The 19274-nt window shown below is 43.8% G+C and overlaps 1 protein-coding gene and 1 pseudogene across 1 annotated transcript; both read left to right on the top strand.

Moving 5' to 3' along the window:
* The first annotated feature begins 41 nt into the window (after positions 1–41).
* Positions 42–12067, top strand: LOC136532116 (DNA replication ATP-dependent helicase/nuclease JHS1-like). Its single transcript, XM_066524728.1, is given in 35 exon segments — positions 42–430; positions 510–641; positions 833–1012; positions 1106–1171; positions 1255–1455; positions 1558–1611; positions 1695–1756; positions 1986–2118; positions 2307–2417; positions 2524–2620; positions 3527–3603; positions 4010–4075; positions 4368–4523; positions 5348–5403; positions 5499–5559; positions 5634–5744; positions 5819–5875; positions 5994–6128; positions 6206–6436; positions 6862–6936; positions 7034–7155; positions 7256–7328; positions 7422–7526; positions 7624–7811; positions 8714–8784; positions 8865–9016; positions 9271–9348; positions 9427–9519; positions 9635–9772; positions 9892–9931; positions 10004–10077; positions 10521–10655; positions 11082–11201; positions 11506–11634; positions 11636–12067. Coding segments are annotated over 35 exon segments (3882 nt in total). The 5' UTR covers positions 42–160; the 3' UTR covers positions 11669–12067.
* A 4391-nt stretch (positions 12068–16458) lies between these two features.
* Positions 16459–18507, top strand: LOC136532113 (nuclear poly(A) polymerase 4-like; annotated as a pseudogene).
* The last annotated feature ends 767 nt before the right edge of the window (positions 18508–19274 follow it).

Below are 19274 nucleotides of genomic sequence, written 5' to 3' on the forward strand. Positions count from 1 at the left end.
CCCAGTTCCCAGTGCACTGCCGATTCGTCTCCAACTCTCCATTCCCCTCTTCTCCCTTTCCCTCCCCAATCCGATCCCCCATTTCGCCGCCGCCGCCATCCCGCTCGCCGAGAACCCGACCCAAATCCATAGGGCCCATCTCATTATCCATTAATCCCCAATGCCCCCGAAGAGGCGCGCCGCCGCCGCCGCCGCCTCTTCAAAGAAGCCGCAGCCATCGCAGCCGTCGCAGCCCGCCAAGTTCGGCATCCCCCACTTCTTCGAGCGCCAGACCCAGGCCTCCCAGAACGCCAAGCGCCAGAAGCCCGACCCCCCTGCGCCTCCTCCTCCTCCTCCGCCGCCGCCACCGCCCGAGGAGGAGCCCTCGGAAGTCTCGCCGGAGGTCACCAAGACGCTTGCGCCGAAGCGTGTCAGGTTTTCTCCCGGAATGGTAAGCGTTAGCAGCCGCCGTCTGCTTTGGCTACAGTTTTGGTGGACTCTTTTCTTGCCTGATGGTTCTTGCGGTTCAGTTGATTAAGCAGAGCCAGGACGATGGGGCCGCGGAGGTGGTGACTTGGAAGATCTCGCCGGTAAACCATCGCCTTGGTACGGCGAAGTCGAAGCAATTTCTGGGGATGACACCTCATCCGTACTCAAGCGAGGTACACCAATTCTGCAGTTCTTTTGCGCAAGTATGGGTCAATACGCGCTTGCGCTATGTGCACTGAGGATGCCTGTATTTCTGATTTTATTGCATGTGCTGGAGTTACTGTACGTCCAGTTGATGTGGTAGATGAAATTCTTCATTGATGGGTTTCTGATTTGTCCTTCTTGTGTGTGATTGACATGGTAGAAAAATTCCTCCCTTGAGGCTATGAAGAAGTGGCATTCATCTCCATTGGGCTTGTCAAGGTGTACTACTTCTGGACGTAATTCAGGAGTTCTTGGATCTGCTCTAGTTGGTTGTGATGGCGTGGAGGATACTCAGAGTCCATTCCGGACCCCACCATCGCTTTCCTATGGCTGCAATGAGGTACATTGGTTATGCGCTTTGTTACAGTGCATGTTGTCAGCTAAATGTGAGTGCCAGTCATTTCGATTGGTAACCTTCTTGTTCCCTGAGCAGCAACTGAGCAGTGGTGTCACTTCTGAGGGAGGTCTCGAACCATTGGGAGCAGGACAGCACAAAAAGGTGAACTAGATGCAATCCTCAAGAACTAGAGTACTAGTTGTTTCAGAGAAATTCAGCTTAGAGTCAAATTGTTCTTATCGCAGGCATTACTTGATCTTCTAGACCAAGTAGAGGATGCAATCATGGAAGAAGAATTGCCTGTTGATCCTGGAAATAAAGGAGGGCAATCCACAAACAAGGATAATACCAACAATAGCTGTTCTCCTGTTGCTGATGGTGACTTAACTATCCCATCCAAGAAAACCATTAATGCTCCACCCTTCAATAGTTTTCTTGTCTTGGAGGTTTACCTTTTAACTTCCTGCTCTTGGTTTAAGTTGACGCCAAACAGCTCTCCTATAGTGAAAAAAGAGTTTTGTGTCATTGTGTGTTAATTTATCTTTCAGGTGTCAGAAAAACATAAAGCTGATGATTCATCGTGTGATCGCTATCCTGTTAAGGTGTCTGCCTTCTTTACCTTTACGCATGAGATAAATGTGTGATTGCCTTTCTTATTCTGCCAAGTCATTGATTGTTTTGCCAGATTCTGCGTCTTCTGAATGAACACTCTGGGAAAGAATGTGCCGTGCATCTGTGTGATGAGTGGTCAGTACAGAATAATCCCCCCCCCCCCCCCCCCCCCCCCCCCCCCCCTCCAATAAGACAAGTTTGCCTTTTTTTAAATTCCTGACTTAAGTCTCTGGTGTTTACTGCAATTGCACACTGTTAGGGCTTATTGAATATAGGTTGCATGATTCTTAAGAAATGTTATCTGTATAGGCAGCATTTACTACCACCATCAGTTCGTTTGAACTTTCTGCTCCTACTGTTGCAGGTTCCACAGTATTGTTGGGCCTGGTGATACTGTAAATGTCATTGGAGAATTTAGTAACCAAGGAAAATGTGTTGTTGATCATGACAATAATCTTGTTATTGTCCATCCAGAGCTACTCATTTCTGGGACACGGGTTAGTACTGCCACTTGTGTTCTGGTAAAATTTTGTTACATGCTCCAACAACTACATTAATCTGAATCACATAACAGATTACTGTGGGTCTGTGGCCTAACCATAAACTATCCTAAAAAAAAATCTAATAACTAAAGCATGTATTCATCTGTTTTTTTCCTACTGCATATTTTGATAGTGTATTTTAGGTTGCTTCTAGCTTCCATTGTCCAAGAAGGTCTGTTCTTGATGACAGACTAAAAAGCAATGAATATTCTACCAGCGCGTTGACTGGTACTCTGCTTCACCAAGTCTTTCAGGTTGTCTGCACTAAATATGCTAATTTTAGTTACTACTTCACAATTTTTGTGTCAATTAATACAACAATTGTGGGCATTCCTGACATTCTTTTTGCTTTTGTGTCAGGCTGGGCTACTCAAGGATGCTCCTTCACGGCAATTCTTGGAACAACAAGCAAAGGAAGTTCTTCTGAAAAATATAGAGACTTTATATGCATGTGGAGGTAGGATTCTGGACAAAAAAAATGCCAACTTTATCAAAGCTAAATAGCAGAATTGCTAGGATTTTTTGTGAGCATATTTAATCAATCTACCATTTTTCATTTTGAATCAACATAGGTGCTTATATTCTACTCCTATGTTGGTTTTGAGAAATGGCTATGTATGTTTTTTCTGGGCCCCGCGGAGGGAGGTTTGGGTGTGATTTGGTGTTGGGCTAGACGAAAAGCTCGCAGCTGGACAGCTCCCTTGACTTGGCTCGATAGTGGCTCGGCTCAACTCGGCTCGTTATATTTTTCAATGAGCTAATCCTACATTCCAGCTCGTGTAGATAACGAGCCAGCTCGCGAGCCTAAGAGCCAAAGTTGTTGGCCTTAAATTTATATCAGTTCTGTGTAACTTGATGTCTTACACTTTGCAATTGGTTGATGGCTGGACCTGGACCTTGGAGACTTGTACGTCCTATGATGCTATCACTTTATTTTAAATGGATATTCCTTAATGCGTGCATCATGTATGATATGGTATGGAGTATGAACCATGGATGTATGGTATATAGTACTATAGTGTACTGTTGTAGTTGTATATGTTAGTATGTGTTAATCTATTTATTTTATTTAAGGCTTATGGTTGAGTTGCTTTTGTATTATTACTATTCCCAAGTTTTTTTAGATAAATGTACAGATGTGTTTTCTGTGATTTTTATTACCTAAACGAGCTAGCTTGAGTTGTAAACGAGCCGAGCCAAGCCGGTCTTCTGGCTCGTTAAGATAATGAGCCGTGGCTTGTTATCTTGCCGTGCCGAGCTGTCTCGTTATCCAGCCCTAATGGGGCCGTAGGGTTGGGGGTGGGGGATATACCATTTTTGTAGAGCAACTTGCTGGCTCATACTTTTCTCTTATAATATGCAGTCAATGAAAGCAACATGTACTCCACACTCATTGAAGCTATCCCCAAAATGTTGAATTGGTTCAAGTGTTTCTTAAAGGTACAGAATAACAGAACCTGCTTTTTTAGATTAGAGATAAGTAACACTACTTTGTTTCTATCCTTCAGTAGTTTCAATGATTTCTGAACATTATGTAGTTTCTAAAGGAAATCTGGAATTTATACAATTGTACCATAAATCCATATACTTCCTCTCGATTGTGTTAAAAGTAGCATTCCATTATAGGTTATTCTAGTTTATTTTCAAAATTATAAGGCTTGGAATTCTGAAATAGCTGTTATAGTTTTCAAGAGAAGGTATCTCAGCTTATGCATAATAATTGGCAGAACATATGCCTTGAAGCTGTTGCACTTTATGTTTTGCTTCTTCCGTACCTTTTTACAGAATATATATGACCATATGATTAATTGTTTGATTGTTTCGTAATGATAAACTGCACTTTCAGGGTTCAAAGTGTTCTAGTGTTGATTTTGGACATAACGAAGGGAGAAAGACTGTTGGAGTGACTGAGGTAGGAATAATACTTAGCTTAAAATAGTTTATAACAGGCTTCTTACCTTAGCTTGACTGTTTTTTTTTGGTGTATGCATCACTACCATGTCTTTCATGGTGCCTGCTATCAAAAGAAAGTAGTCCATATTGTGCTGATGCTTCATGTTTTCTTTATGGTTTCTACGAATCAAAATTTGCATTGTCCCCATGTACTTAATTTGTTTTCTGGCTAGATCTTGTGCCTTACCATAGATGTATCCAAGCATCATTGTTTCTCCCTTTAAATAAAATGAAATCCACATGTGCCATAGGTGATGGATATTGAGGAAATGGCATGGGCGCCAAGATATGGTTTGAAAGGGGTTATCGATGCTTCTGTTAGATCAAGAGTCGAGTCATGCAATGGTGGTTCATATGATAGAATAATGCCACTAGAGTTCAAAACTGGTAAAGGAACTAGTGGCCAGGTAAGCACATATTCTTGGATACCAATGAGAATGCATGTTTATGTTTATTACTGGCATGATTTATTTATTTGGTCACTAAGAAAAATGACTCGACCACAAGGATAGGCATCCTCCTGGCATTATTTTTTGTCATGACATTCTGAAACTGTCGACATTTACCTACTAAGCCATACTGTTGTTGGGGCTGATAACCTAGTACAGGGTTCAGAATTGGGATTTAGTATTTACTGCAAAGTCTCAACTGAGTTTCTCTTGGGGACGTTTTGCTGATTTTATCTTACTTTCATATTATTTTTACATGCAAACAAGGCTTTCAACTACTGCAATTGATGAGTTTAGTCTTAGTCTTTCAGTCTTTCTTATGGAGCAGTCCTGAAGTAGCCTCTTTTTACTCTCTGGTTGCTGATTCCATACTTAAATAGATTCTACAGTACTGCACTCCACTTGCAATACAAACTGTCATTAATTGCCCATAAATCATTGTCAACTACATAGTGTCACCCAGTCCTTGAGTAGCAACCACTGAACAGCAGGCATTTTAATCTTTCTTGCACTTCCACAAGGTCATTCTTTGTTTCCATAATCATTACATGCAGAGTTGTTATGTCGGGGTCCTTGTGCTTTATACAAGTTCAAATGTCTTCAGCTTATGTTTAGTATTACTAATCTTTCTGGAAAAGAAGGCTTTGTTATATTTGTTTACTTTCTTTTGTTGCCATCTACCTAACCTACTCTGGGGAAATAAACATCTATTCATTTTTTTCCTTTCATAAATCCATTTACTTGTGTAGTATTACCATTCACAAGCGTTTATCTATACGCAGACAGCTATGGAACACTCCGCTCAGGTGATATTATACACACTGTTGATGACAGAGAGGTATAAACTACCTATTTCGTTTAAGGTTTTATCTGTGATCCTGGGTTCTACAGTTTTTCCATTAACCCTTTGTGATTTTACATTGTCCTTTTCAGATACTTGAATGAGGATATTGACTTGGGCCTTCTGTATTATCTTCACACAGACCAGACATTGGTAATATTGTAAGATTATACTAAAAATGCATGCTAGTGTACCCCATTCTTATCCATTTTCCTTACTTTCTTAAGGGCATTAATGTAAAGAGGGCTGATTTAATTGGGCTAATAATGCGCCGCAACGAGCTTGCTACCGAGATCCTGAAAGCATCGATTTCACAGAGTTTTCCTCCAATGTTACAGGTGGAAATGGAAACTTATTCGTATCAGATTCATTAGTGAGAAGTTAATTTAAATCCTAGTATTATTTTTTTCAGAGCCCATCAACATGTAATGGATGTCGACACCTGATTTCTTGTACCATATATCACAAGGTTTGATTTTCCTCCCTTTCCTTTTGATACATGAATATTTTCTTTTATGGTACTCTTGGAAGTCTTTACCAGTTGAGAAGAGACTATATAATTACATAAAATATACATGTTCTAACAGGCACATGGAGGCAATGCTACAACTAGTGGGCTTGGTGATCTATTTGACAACCTTGTAAATCACTTAACAGTCGTGCATCATAGTTTTCTTAAACATTGGGATAGATTGATCGATCTTGAAGCTAGAGTTTCTCAGGTATGTTAATTTGTCTATTATGCTGTGGAACTGAAGTTTACGTGCTTTTGCTTAATCTCAGTTTATGCTAAATTCAGGTAAAAAAGAAGAACATTTTCCAGCCTCATAATTCAAACTCTCGGAGTGGGAACTCTGCTGTACCTTATTTTGTTCTTGACATAAAAAATGGGCATTCAATAGATTCTTCTGGAAAAAGCAAAAGATACATATATAATTTTGTCCAGCAAAAGACGCAGCCTGAAACAGCTGATCAGTTAGACGCTCAATTTGACAGCCTAGATTTCAGCCTCAAAGGTGGTGATCCTGTGGTAAGTCTTATTCACTTGCTGTACGGAACAAGTAACTGTTATGACTTATGAGTTATTTCATGCCTCTTAAAATGCTTATACTTACAATTGTTTCTTTTGTATAAGACTCTTTATAGGTACATGCTGTCCTAACAATTATCTTGAAATGTATGGCATTTTTATTGTTTTCACCATCATGTAACTGAAGTTAGTAAGAACAAAGAGGTATTGATAATCTTAGCAACATATTCATCCTATGTAAGATAATAATATGTGATACCGATTTGAACTTTTGCTGCTGTGGTATATTAAGTAATATCAATCATCCATGCAAGGTACTGGATTAGGGGAGTGCCATGTAATGATGGTGCATGGACATTGCCACTGATATTTTTGACGCCATAATAAAGTTTTATATTCTACAATGTCTTCTGCTGCTTTGTTAGGTGCTTAGCACTCAGTCTGGGAGAATAGCAGTTGCAAATGGATCTATAAGAGAAATAAGTCACTCCCACATAACGGTATTACTTGTCCGTAACAAACCTTCAGCTATTTTGTCCATATAATTTTGTTAGGTTGAATACTTGAATATAAGCATTTCCAATTGAATCTATTTAGGTCTCTTTGCCACGCCGTTTGAGAATTCCAGATAGCAATTCCTTGTCAGAGCAACAGGATCTGACACGTGAAATTTGGCGGATAGACAAGGATGAATTTAGTTCTTCATTTGCAATAATGAGGTTGGCCCTTGTTCTTATTTGATTTCTTCCACCCTTTGATGATGGGTGATTCACAAAAGTCCAACCTTTCTAATTTGAGTTCACTTTGAAATGTTGCTAGACTCAACCTTGTCCAACTATTTGCTCAGAATCCACAAAACTCTCAACTACGCAAGTTGATTGTTGATCTTGAGGTCTGTTCATACTCGATTATATTCATTTAACGACATTTTCCTACACCCTTTTTTCTTGTCTGGAGTTTCCTAATTTGGATGTCTGTACTGTAGGCACCCAGGTTTGATAGCGGAGGGCTGTTTAGCCAAGATCCTGCACTATCATACATAAGGTCGCTACCAAACTTGAATAATGACCAACAAAGATCACTGCATAAAGTAAATCTTTTTGCTCTTTCAATTTTTCACCCCTTCTGTAACCTGGACATTCATGTCTAGTTGTCTACTCTGCAAACTAATCATATGTTGCTTTCAGATTCTAGGAGCAAAGGATTATGCTCTTATTTTAGGAATGCCTGGAACAGGCAAAACATACACAATGGTGCATGCTGTGAAGTCATTATTGATAAGAGGGGAATCTATTTTGCTAACTTCATATACTAACTCGGCTATTGATACTCTGCTCATGAAGCTGAAGACTGAGGTTTGTGTTCTTCCCTTAATGTAGTATGCAGTGTTTTCAGATCGGACGACTAATCGCGATTAATCGTGATTAGTCGTCCTTATCGTAACCAGGTGCTCGATAAGGGCCCTCGATTAGTTTAGACTGATTAGAAAACTTATCGTCCGATAAGTTGCGACTAATCACGATTAGTCGTCCGATCAGACTAGCCAGACGACTAGTTCGGGGGAGGGAGAATTGGCCCAGCTAAAGAATTCGGCCCACCTTTAGCTGGCCCATTAGGGTAAGAAGAGGAGTGAGTGAGTGACCTAGTGGGAGTTGCAGCCGCATTTCCAGCCCCCGCTGCTCTCTCTCGCAGCCGCTGCTCTCTCTGCTCCCGCTGCTCTCTCTCGCAGCCGGCGGCGGCCTGCCTCTGGATCTCCCTCGCCGGCGTCCGCAGCTCCGTCTGCGCCCCTTGCCGGTGTCCGCAGCTCTGTCCGCGCCTCTGTCGGGCGTCCGCGCCTCTCGCCGGCGTCCGCAGCTCCGCCCGCGCCTCTCGCCGGTGTCCGCAGCTCCGCCCGCGCCTCTGTCCGGCGTCCACAGCTCCGTCCACGCCTCTCGCCGGCGTCCGCAGCTCCGCCCGCGCCTCTCGCCGTCGTCCGCAGCTTCGCCCGCGCCTCCACCGCTCGCTCTCCTGTCTCCTCCCCTGCCGGGACCCAGTAGCTCCGCCCGCCTCTGAGGCTCCTTCCTCGACGCCTGGAAGACGGACACGGGAGGCCTCAAGCATCAAGATGATTCTTCCTTCAATGTAGTATACTAGTATGTACTTTTTGCTTGCATTTCAATCCAATCGGATTGTATTCCAATGCGCAACATTTGCCAGCTACCTTGAGCGATCAACTGTAATGAACTACAACTTGGAATACACTTTTATTCTGATTAATGCCTCCTATTGATTGTTTAGGGTCGTGGATTTTATTCGGATTGGAAGGCCTGAGGCTGTACATCCTGATGTCAGGGCCCACTGCTTGTCAAGTCAGAACTAAAACTTTATGAATGTACCTGCAGTTTGTAGAAAGAAACTGATTTTTTTTAAAAACTTTGTTGTGGAACAGCAACTGAGGCACAATCGGTTGATGCCATTAAAGCAAGGATGGAGCAAGTGCAGGTTGTTGGAGTTACTTGCTTGGGAATGTATCATCCTTTATTAGCACATAAGAAGTTTGACACATGTATCATGGATGAAGCTGGACAAATTACATTGCCGGTAAGGACAAACTCGGAATACTTGGTAATTGTTTTGGATGGTTAAGTAGCAACGTTTGTTAGTTTGGTGTTAAATGGTATAATAGAAAATAAAAAAAAAAAACATGCTGCCCATTTAACTAGAGGACTATATTTTAAAAACTTTAGTAGTTGGACCAATTCCTAACCAGAAAATTCTGTAAAAATGATCGCCAAAGAGGTCCATATCCTCGTCCATTTATATTATCTTACATACTATTTTATTGAACTTGTCAGGTTTCACTGGGACCTTTGATGCTTGCAACAAAGTTTGTTCTAGTTGGAGACCATTACCAACTTCCTCCACTTGTTCAGGTATCCTATTTGCTGATGTACCTATTTTCTCATTTTTATGCCATCTTTGCTTTGTTTTAAGTTTTTAAACGATTATAGAGTTCTGAAGCCCGAGAAAATGGGATGGGCATCAGCTTATTTTGGAGGTTGTCAGAAGCACATCCTCAGGCAATTTCAGCACTGCGATGCCAGGTCTTTCTTAACGCTCCATCTTTTATTACGATCTTGACTAACTGTACTTATTTCCTGCTGAGTTGATGGCCCCTTGTATCAGCAGAACTCACTATTTGTAACTGCCTTGTTGTAGTACCGTATGTCATCTGGTATCATGGAGCTCTCAAATTCGTTGATTTACGGCAATAGGTTGTGCTGTGGTTCATTGGAAATTGCAAATGCCAAACTCAAGTTTTCTGGTAGGGAACCAGTGCACTTGAAGTTAAAAGAGGTAACAATCCTTTTCCTAAAATTTCCATGATTTCTCAATTTAGAAAACTCCATGGCCCAGAGATGGTCATAATTCAGCAGCATCCTTTTTTAACACTTCTGTCCAACTTTTAATTGCAGATCTTGAATCCTGATAGAGCTGTGATCTTCGCCAACACAGGTTTTTGTCTAATTCAATTAGTTACTCCAGTATGATGCTTTTAGCTTCAAGGCTAACCATGCAATTCTGCAGATCAAATACCTGCACTTGAGGCAAAGGAACACAGAACTGTGAACAATCCTACAGAAGCACACATTATTTCATGGGTATGTGGTGATCTATCTGTGGTAGTATTGAGTGTGAACCATATTTTACACCTCTATCTATACTCTATACGTCTGCTTACATGCTGCTGCTGTCTGGCTGAGTGCTCCTGCAGTTGCTTTGTGTATTCTTAAACAATAATTTTTTATTTCTTTATCTTGTCTAAGTGGTATACACACTTCAAGTAAATGACAAAATGTATGTTTGTGCTTACTGGGTTAACAATATTTTAAGCAACTGAGATATGTCTGGATGTGAATTGGGCTGTATGGCTGAAGGGGCGCTAAAATGTCAATTTTAACTTTTGTTGGTGTCAAGCTGTTTCCGCTGAACTGTCTTGGAGATTTAATAAGCTTTGTGTTTTATATGTCGTGCACATACCCCAACTTCCTGATACAAATATATTTAGTTATTTATTGTAGTGAAATTTATGCCTTTTATGCAGATCATCAAAGAATTACTAAGAAGGGGTGTAGCTCAAGATGCTATTGGTATCATAACCCCATATAATGCTCAAGTGAATATCATTCAGCAATGCACTGATGGTTTGGTTGAGGTTCACACAATTGATAAATACCAGGTTGACAAATATTCTGAGTCTTTTATTATGTTGAACTTTTGTTGCTGGTTTTGCATACAGTGGCAGTGACATTCTGTGTTAACAATTAATTGGAATAGCATGCTAGTTGCATTCCCATCCCAATTAGTTATGTATTTTGTGCTTTGGTAATATTGTCTAGTAGCCAAGCTTAGAATGCTTACTCAAGAATCAGTGTCATTAGCATGTTTCTCACTGGAAAACAGGATCCCATATTTTGGCACTAGAAAATAGTTGCTTCATCAGGTCATTGTTATGTTTTATCCTTGCACTAATGAAAACAGTCTAGATTTGAGATTTGAGAGCAACCCTGTTTTTGTTTGTGGTTTTGATAGTCACTTTTGTAACTTGGTCTTCGAAAAGAGGCCTCTGCATGGTCTTCTGGCTGAAGAATTCAATTTGTTTCAGGGCAGGGATAAGGAGTGTATAATAATATCTTTCGTGCGCTCCACTGCAAACTCAAGGGCTAGTGGTTCTTCTCTGCTTGGTGATTGGCACAGGATCAATGTTCTGTTGACACGTGCAAAGGTAACTTGCAGTGAATGTGGTTCCCTATATCAACTATTCCCCCAAGCTTTCTTCTTTTAAGAAGTATCAAGGACTTTCAGCACTGTGAACATTATTTACTAGACACAATTGTCTTTTTTTTTTGTTTGGGTAATGGGGATATGCAGCATGATACGATAAAAATGTTTGGACCACTTTTATTGTACTTATAGATAATTCACTGAAAAGCCTAAAGATGTCCCTGGCTTGGTTAAGCCAGGCATAATTCTTTTAGGCCTTCTGTATTTCGATAAATTTTACCTTGTTTTGGTGATTATACGTGCAGAAGAAGCTCATCATGGTTGGATCACGTGGAACGCTTTCAACAATACCTTTGCTGAGGCTTCTTGTCGACAAGGTAGCTGAGATTGGTGGCCTGTTGGATCTGACAAATAAGGGTGTGCATTCTTTTTCGAGAACTTAAAGGTTCTCGTTTGAATGCACAATAGGTTGCACGGTAGGTTTTGGTAGGTTTTGTAAGGCCAAGCTGTAAACAATAATATGTTGTAAATTTTGCTATTGGAAATGTATAGCAAGCGTAGCCAAGAGCCAGACAGCTACAGCTTGGGTTTTGTATAGCAAAGGTATCACCGTATCTGGTGATGCTTTTCACGTGTAATATTGAGGGGTCCCGACTAATTAGGGCGTCTCCAACAAGGAGCCAAATAGCTAGCACAAATCATATTTTATTCTGTACAGATGAGAGAGAAGGCTGAAAACACAATCGCTAGCTAGGACTCAAGCAACATGCTCGCACATTGTCCCAGAAATTCTCGGTCTGTGACTCCATGGCCCCATTTCTTTCTTGACATGTACCTAGCGTTTTCTTCTATTTTTTTTATTTTTTATTTGCTCTCTTCCATGTCGCTAGCTACTTGTACAAGTCTGTTGGGGACGCCCTTAGTGACAGTAGTTGGGTCATTGTCAGCATGCATTAGAGGTATCCATCACCTAGTTTCAGGAAACCGTCGACGCCTCGTTCAATCATTCTAAGAGCATCTTCACCGTTTTCTCAATATTGTAGTGGCTATTGGGCTAGCCAATATTATTTTGACGGCTACTGGGAAAGTCTACTGTTGGGGGGCTAGTGCCTGGATGTCCGGCCGCAGGATGAGTCTGGACACTGCTCCCAGTCCCAGCCCATGTATATGTGGGATTTGCTCGCACAGGCGTAGACCACCCCCGCACTGCTTTGTTTCCTGCGCCACTAATGTCGCTCCGTTTCCTGTGCTGCGCACACTTCTTGTGTGTACGTAGGGCCTACCCACGCTTACTTCATTTTGCGCACGCAAGAATCCACGTCTGGCTGTGACCCAGCGGCAGGTGGGTCCCATTACAACATATGCAACACTATTCTACTTTTACAACATCTAAATAAAACACTAGCAACATACGTTCGAAACAGCTGAAACACCTAAAACATACGTCTGAAACACTTGTAAAACCATTACAAATATATGCAACATCCAAATGAAACACTTGCAACAAAGTAAACACTTGCAACATACGCATGAAACACCTGAAACACTTGAAAACATACGCTTGCAACATGCATATTATGCAACATTCCAGATCTACTTCTGCAACATCCAGATGAAACACTTGAAACATATGTTTAAAACACCTGAAACATATGCTTGTAACATGAAACATATGCTTGCAACATGCGTATATAGCCATTGCAACATGCGTCAGAAACACTTGAAACACGATATCGTCAGCGTCCACGGCCTACCTGGTGGGGAATTGTGATAGCTACCAAGCGGCACTCGGGTGCAGTGGAGAGGGAGGATGGCAGGTGGGGGTAGCTAGGTGTGGTGGAGAACGCCGCGCCGGAGCAGTTACCGTGGACCATGCCGCATCGGCGTGGAGAACTCGGTGGCAGCGGCGGGAGCGCCACACGAGCACGACGCGACTGCTGGTCCAGGAGCTGTGGCACGAACTGCCCAGCGTGGAAGCCATCGCCGGTGACGAGCTCGGTCAGGGTGCATCAAGTGGAGCTCTAGTGCGTACGACCATGGGTGGGGGCGGAGCGGAGCTCACTCAGCCACACCAGCTGCGGAAGGCAGCCACATCTCGCCACGTGGGAAGCCAAAGAAACCGCTCAACAGCGGCGAACAACGGTATGCATGCCTTGGCCATCAGCTAGCCGTACAATGAGGGTGAGCGGTGGTGGAAAAGTGAGATGGGAAGATAAGGTATGAGAGAAATAATTAAGTAAGCTTGAGGACGGAGGCATTCGGGGTTGCTTGTGAGAGCCTTGCTTGTGGTGAGAAGATGGTTGAGAAGCGATGATTGAGGTGAACTACATTGTGTTTTGTGGAGATGTACACCCCACCTCTACCCCCTATTTGAGAAGAGACTAACATAATTATTGGTTGTTGTTAAGAGAGAAAAACATAGTTACCCTCAATATGATAACTTTATGAGGCAACAGGAGGTATTGGGGGACTGTTGAAATGCTCTAAACGGCTAAACCTGATGGTTGTGTTCCATCGTCTCTCAGAATGGTAGCCTTTGCTTTCTAGCTCTGCTATGAACTACAATAGCTCCGGAATCGCTGGCTTAATATCGCGAGCCATCTTCAATAATCCAAGCATCATGCTCTTTTCCCCTAACCAAGTGTGCATAACATCAAAGCACCGCCGGACAGTTTGTTATTGCATGTTTTTTTTTTCTTGTTAGCAATCCAAAGGCCTGCAATAATCAAAGTCGTGCCCCAAGCTAACTAACATAAATGAGTAGTCACATTCCATCTTTGAACAGAACAAGCAGGTTGGATCATCCACATTCCTTCTTTTAGCTAGATTATTCCTCAGTTAAAAGTCTATTATTAGACAATAAACAAAGAAAAATTATACTCTTTATGGAATTAAGATTTTCCATATTGACTATACAAAAACCTAGACAACCAAGCTCCAAATGATGTGGTCTTCCTTAGGAGACAAACTAATACTTTCCACTATATTCACAAACTGAAGCCACAAGTTCATTAGCCTCTCAGAAACATTCCTTATAAAAGTTAGTCTCAAGTTTTCTCCATCACAAACCTCTATAAGAAAGTGTGCCATCTGAAAGTTAATGATATCAATAGTCCATCTTGGAAATTTAATGATAACCAATAGTACATAAATAGGTATACTGGCTAGACATGACTTAAGAAGTGCAAAAGTCCTAACATAGGAGTGTAACCTACCCGTCCAACCTACCACTCTTTATAATTTTTTCTATCACAGGCTATAAGTCTTTCCTCTTTAACTTGGTAAAAGAAGAGGGACTCCGAAGTATTTTATAGTAAATTCACCTTTTTTGCAAACAAAAGAGCTTAGCAAATTCATTTAACCTATCCTCATCTAGACTAATACTAATTGGACCACTTTTATCGTAGTTTTATTCATAGCGGACATCTGATAAAAAAACAAAGTAGCAGCCTTTTTTTTTTTTGCTTTCTCAGAGTTGTTCTCTAGAATAGAGGAGGGTATCATCAACATACTTAAGGCTGATACACCCCCTCCTCATTTGATGCATAAGCCCTGTGATTGAGCTATGTCTAGCTACTTTAAAAAGCATTCTAGTAAAGATATCAGCTACAAAAAGGAGAGAACACATGGTGTCACCCTATCTCAGACCTGTACTATGTTTGAAATACACAGTATTTTCATCATTGATTCTAACATATGTAGACTCCGCGTCTCAACACTTCTTTTTATCCAACCTCTCCATTTGGCACCAAAGCCTATGGATTCCAAGGTATCAAGATATCACGAAGAAACTCTCAACTCACCATATCATATGCCTTTTCATAGTCTAACTTCAGAACAATGTCACTTTCTCTATTTTTGTACACTCCATGGAGAATCTCATGGGCAACAACCACACTTTCTAAAATGAAGCTGTCTTTTATGGAAGAATATCGATTTGAAGCAGTTAACCTATCAACAACCCTAATCAACGTATTGTTTGGAGCTTTAGCGAAAAAATCAATTAACCCTATCAACAACCCTAATCAACATATTGTTTGGAGCTTTAGCGAAAAAATCTTAAAACTGCAATTAATCAAACTGTTCGGCCTAAACTTTTGTTTGGACTTAGGATCTTTGGGTGTCAAAGTGGTCATAGCATAGTTGAGTCTTTACAAGTTCAATTCTCCAGTTTCGAACAATTTAACAAGGTTCATCAAATCTCCTCCCCCTTCTTGTTTTCTTTTCATTTGTGTCCTAGAGAGGGAGGGTGTAGAGTGGTGTTGTGTACGTCCTACCTGACAAGTGGGGCCATGGAAAGAAGAAATAGACAATAGATCGATTTTGGACTGTCCAACCCTCACGAGGTTTAACTATTTGACTCAGTCGTGTTAATGGATGACGTGGCATTGCCAAGTCGTCCGATAGACTAGGCTTCTACTCAACTTGATCTTTCAATTCCCAAATTAAATATTTTTTTGATTACATGACGCTATATGGAATGCGTGCTTAACGAGAATGAAGCTTGGTTACTTATAATTAGAACAATTCGTAAATGTGTTTAGTTATAGTTTAATTCCATTGTTTAAACTATTCTTTATTGTGTTGACAGGCCATAAGCTACATGCATTTCTGCTAAAAAAACCTTTTTAAAAAAACTATATGCAAACCCGTATGCATATGCTGGCCCGTTCGCTTGGAGGAATCTGAATGAATCTGGAGAAATTTGTGAGAAAAAAAAACATTGTTCCGGATGAAAAAAGAAGCGGATCATGCCGGGTGCGAACCGGGCCCGCTGGGTCCATCCCTGATTCCGATTATAGACTCGCCCACGTGTAGAGAGGGCTGTTTCAACGTGCTTAGATGAATACTAGGTGTACATGGGTATACTATTACTGTATTGTATATTTGTATACCCAAATATGCATATGCTAGGTACGCGTTTACCCCTGAATCCGATTCTGTGGGCCAAATCTGATCGAGACGAAGGGAACTCGTCGATTCCAACAATATTCAGTTCGACCAGAAATCGGGGCGCTTTACAAGGTGTTGTTACCCATATATACCAGGTCCGGCCCTGAATCCGATTCTGGACTCGGGACCAAACCTTCCGGGGAAAAAAAAAAACGATCGAGACGGAGGGTGGTCGATTCCGACAAGGTTCAGTTCGACCACGATCAGGAATCGGATCAGCGCCTACAGGGAAATACTTCCTATATTAAAAGGGACGGTACCCTTCGTATACGCTCATTCTTTGTTGCACGATCGCCGGCCCTCGCTCTCTCGCAATCACGCACGGCATGGCCATGGCTTCCCAGCCGAAGCAGATGTTCGGCGAGCCCATCTCTCTGGTTGGCCCGACGCCCGCCGACCTCGAGGCCACGGCGGAGCTGGAGAAGGTCCTGCGCGAAGCGGGAATGTACGAGAGCCCCGAGGAGTCGGCGGTCCGCACCGAGGTGCTGCGCGACCTCCAGGGAATCGTGGACCTCTGGGTGAAGCAGCTCACGCTCAGGCATGGGTACCCCGACGCCATGGTCGACGAGGCCACCGCCCTGCTGCTCCCCTTCGGATCCTACCGCCTCGGCGTCCACGGCGGCGGCTCCGACATTGACGCGCTCGTCGTCGGGCCCTCCTTCGTGGACCGCGACCAAGACTTCTTCGGCGTGCTGGCCGGTGCGCTGGCCGAGACGGAGGCGGTGACGGACCTGCAGCCCGTGCCCGGCGCGCACGTCCCCGTCATGAAGCTGAGGTTCCGCGGCGTGCAGGTGGACCTCGTCTACGCTAGCGTCAACCTCCCCGTGGTGCCGCGGGACCTGGATCTGAGCGACCGCTCCGTGCTCCGCGGCCTGGACCACGTCACCGCCCGAAGCATGAACGGCGTGCGCGTGGCCGACGAGATCGTGCGGCTGGTCCCCGACGCCGCCGCGTTCCGCACGACGCTGCGGTGCGTGAAGCTGTGGGCCAAGGCGCGGGGCGTCTACTCCAACGTGTCCGGCTTCCTCGGGGGCGTGGCGTGGGCCATCCTGGTGGCGCGCGTGTGCCAGCTCTACCCCAACGCCGCGCCCAGCATGCTGGTGTCGCGCTTCTTCAAGGTGCTCAGCCAGTGGAGGTGGCCCACCCCGGTGATGCTCTGCGACATCGAGCACGACGCCGAGCTCGGCCTCCCCGTCTGGGACGGGCGGAGGAACCCGCGCGACCGGACCCACCTCATGCCCGTCATCACGCCGGCGTACCCGTGCATGAACTGCACCTACAACGTCTCGCAGGCCACGCAGCGGATCATCAAGGAGCAGATCCAGGCCGGCCACGTCGCATGCCAGGAGATCGCCGCCGCCGGCGGTCGCTGCTGGGGACGCGCTGTTCCAGCCGTTCCCGTTCTTCAGGACGCACAAGAGCTATCTGCAGGTGGACGCGACGGTGGCGGGCGGCGAAGAAGAGCTCCGGGAGTGGAAGGGGTGGGTGGAGTCGCGGCTGCGGCAGCTGGTGGCCAAGGTCGAGAGGGACACGTTCGGCGAGCTGCTATGCCATCAGAACCCGCGCGCCTACGACGCCGAGCCACACGGCTTGCGGTGCGCGTCTTCCTTCTTCGTGGGCTTGTCGAAGCCACAGCAGCAGCAGAAGCCGTCCCCGCCGCAAGGGCAGCAGCCGCAGTTTGACCTCCGTGCGACGGCGGACGAGTTCCTGCAGGACGTCTACACATACAGGTTCTGGAGGCCCGGCTTGGAGTTGGCCGTCAAGCACGTCCGGCGGAAGGACCTGCCGCCGTACGTGATGCAGAAGATCCGTGGCCCGAATATCCATGAGCTTAAGAGGAAGCGCGCCGACGACGATTCTTCACCTTCGTCGCCGCCATTGTGTTCGTCGTCCTCCGCCTCCTCCGGTGACGATGACTCCGTCCGAAGACCGAGCAGCAGGGCAAGGCTGCATCCAACATAGGCAATGTTGTTCGTTCCCAGCTGATACAAGATCACCAATCCAAGGCAAGGTCGAGGAATCGAGGCCTTAGTCTCAGGGCGATCGATCGGCGGTCGATATGCAGGCGACTAAGATAATCTGCAGGGTAACTTATGCAGAGACAATGGTCCAACGAGAGTGCGGGCGGCAGAAAGACACGACGATGCATGATTACAATTGATGAGGATTATTGCTCCATTCAGTTTGCTGAATCTTGACTGAAACTGGCTGAAAAACATTGTTCTGACTGAATTATTGTAAAAGAAAAACACTGTTCCGGCTGAAAAGACAAGCCGAACAAGCTGGTTCCTATGTAAGCCGAACGGAGCCATTAAAGGAAGCACGATGCTTGAAGTAGGACTGTAGTAGGAATCACTGGTTGTCGCAAGATATTACTAATGATGTAAAATTCTTGTATTATAGGGATAAGCCCCCCCCCCCCCCCTGAATTGTGTTATTACTTACTTAATAAAAATATTACTAATGATTTTGTCAAATCTTATTAACGATTGTTGGTTTGAATTTATGCATCATTTTTGCAGCGAACTAGAAAGATTAAATTTGATTTGTGACACCAATGACCAAACTAACCAGCCTTCAGGTTGGACCGGCCTTGTGAGACATTGCAGTATCCAAGGCAACACTGGAGGCAAAGAGGAAGACGTCGACTGTCGAAGAACACCTTAAAGTGGCAAGATAGAAAGACCATTATGACAGCTAAACTAGAAAGCAACTTGTAAGGGGGCAAAAAACTATATTCTAGATCTAAGCTCTAGGTGGATCACCACTCCTCTTCGCCGTCAACGAGAATGCCGGAGACGGAGGAGGACCAGGGGGGGCGGCTAGGGAACCCTACCTGGTCGTGGTGCAAAGACAAGAGGTAGCTATAGTAGCTAACTTGATCCCAATAATAACTCCTTCAGCATTGATGACTTTTGTCGATATGAAAACGTGACCTATGAAGACAACAAACCCATCAACCAAAATGATGAAGATGATCATGTTGACTTAACGTGTGTTTGATTAAGGAATAAGGTGGAATAGGATGATCCCTTCCTTTTTATTTGAGATAGAATCATCTTACCATATGTTTTTGCGGAGAGATGTGTGTCATTTCTAATTCTTTGTTTGGTGTGTGTAC

This window comes from Miscanthus floridulus, unplaced genomic scaffold (genome assembly GCF_019320115.1).
Source record: "Miscanthus floridulus cultivar M001 unplaced genomic scaffold, ASM1932011v1 fs_527_1, whole genome shotgun sequence".
In the NCBI taxonomy this organism is placed as follows: domain Eukaryota; kingdom Viridiplantae; phylum Streptophyta; class Magnoliopsida; order Poales; family Poaceae; genus Miscanthus; species Miscanthus floridulus.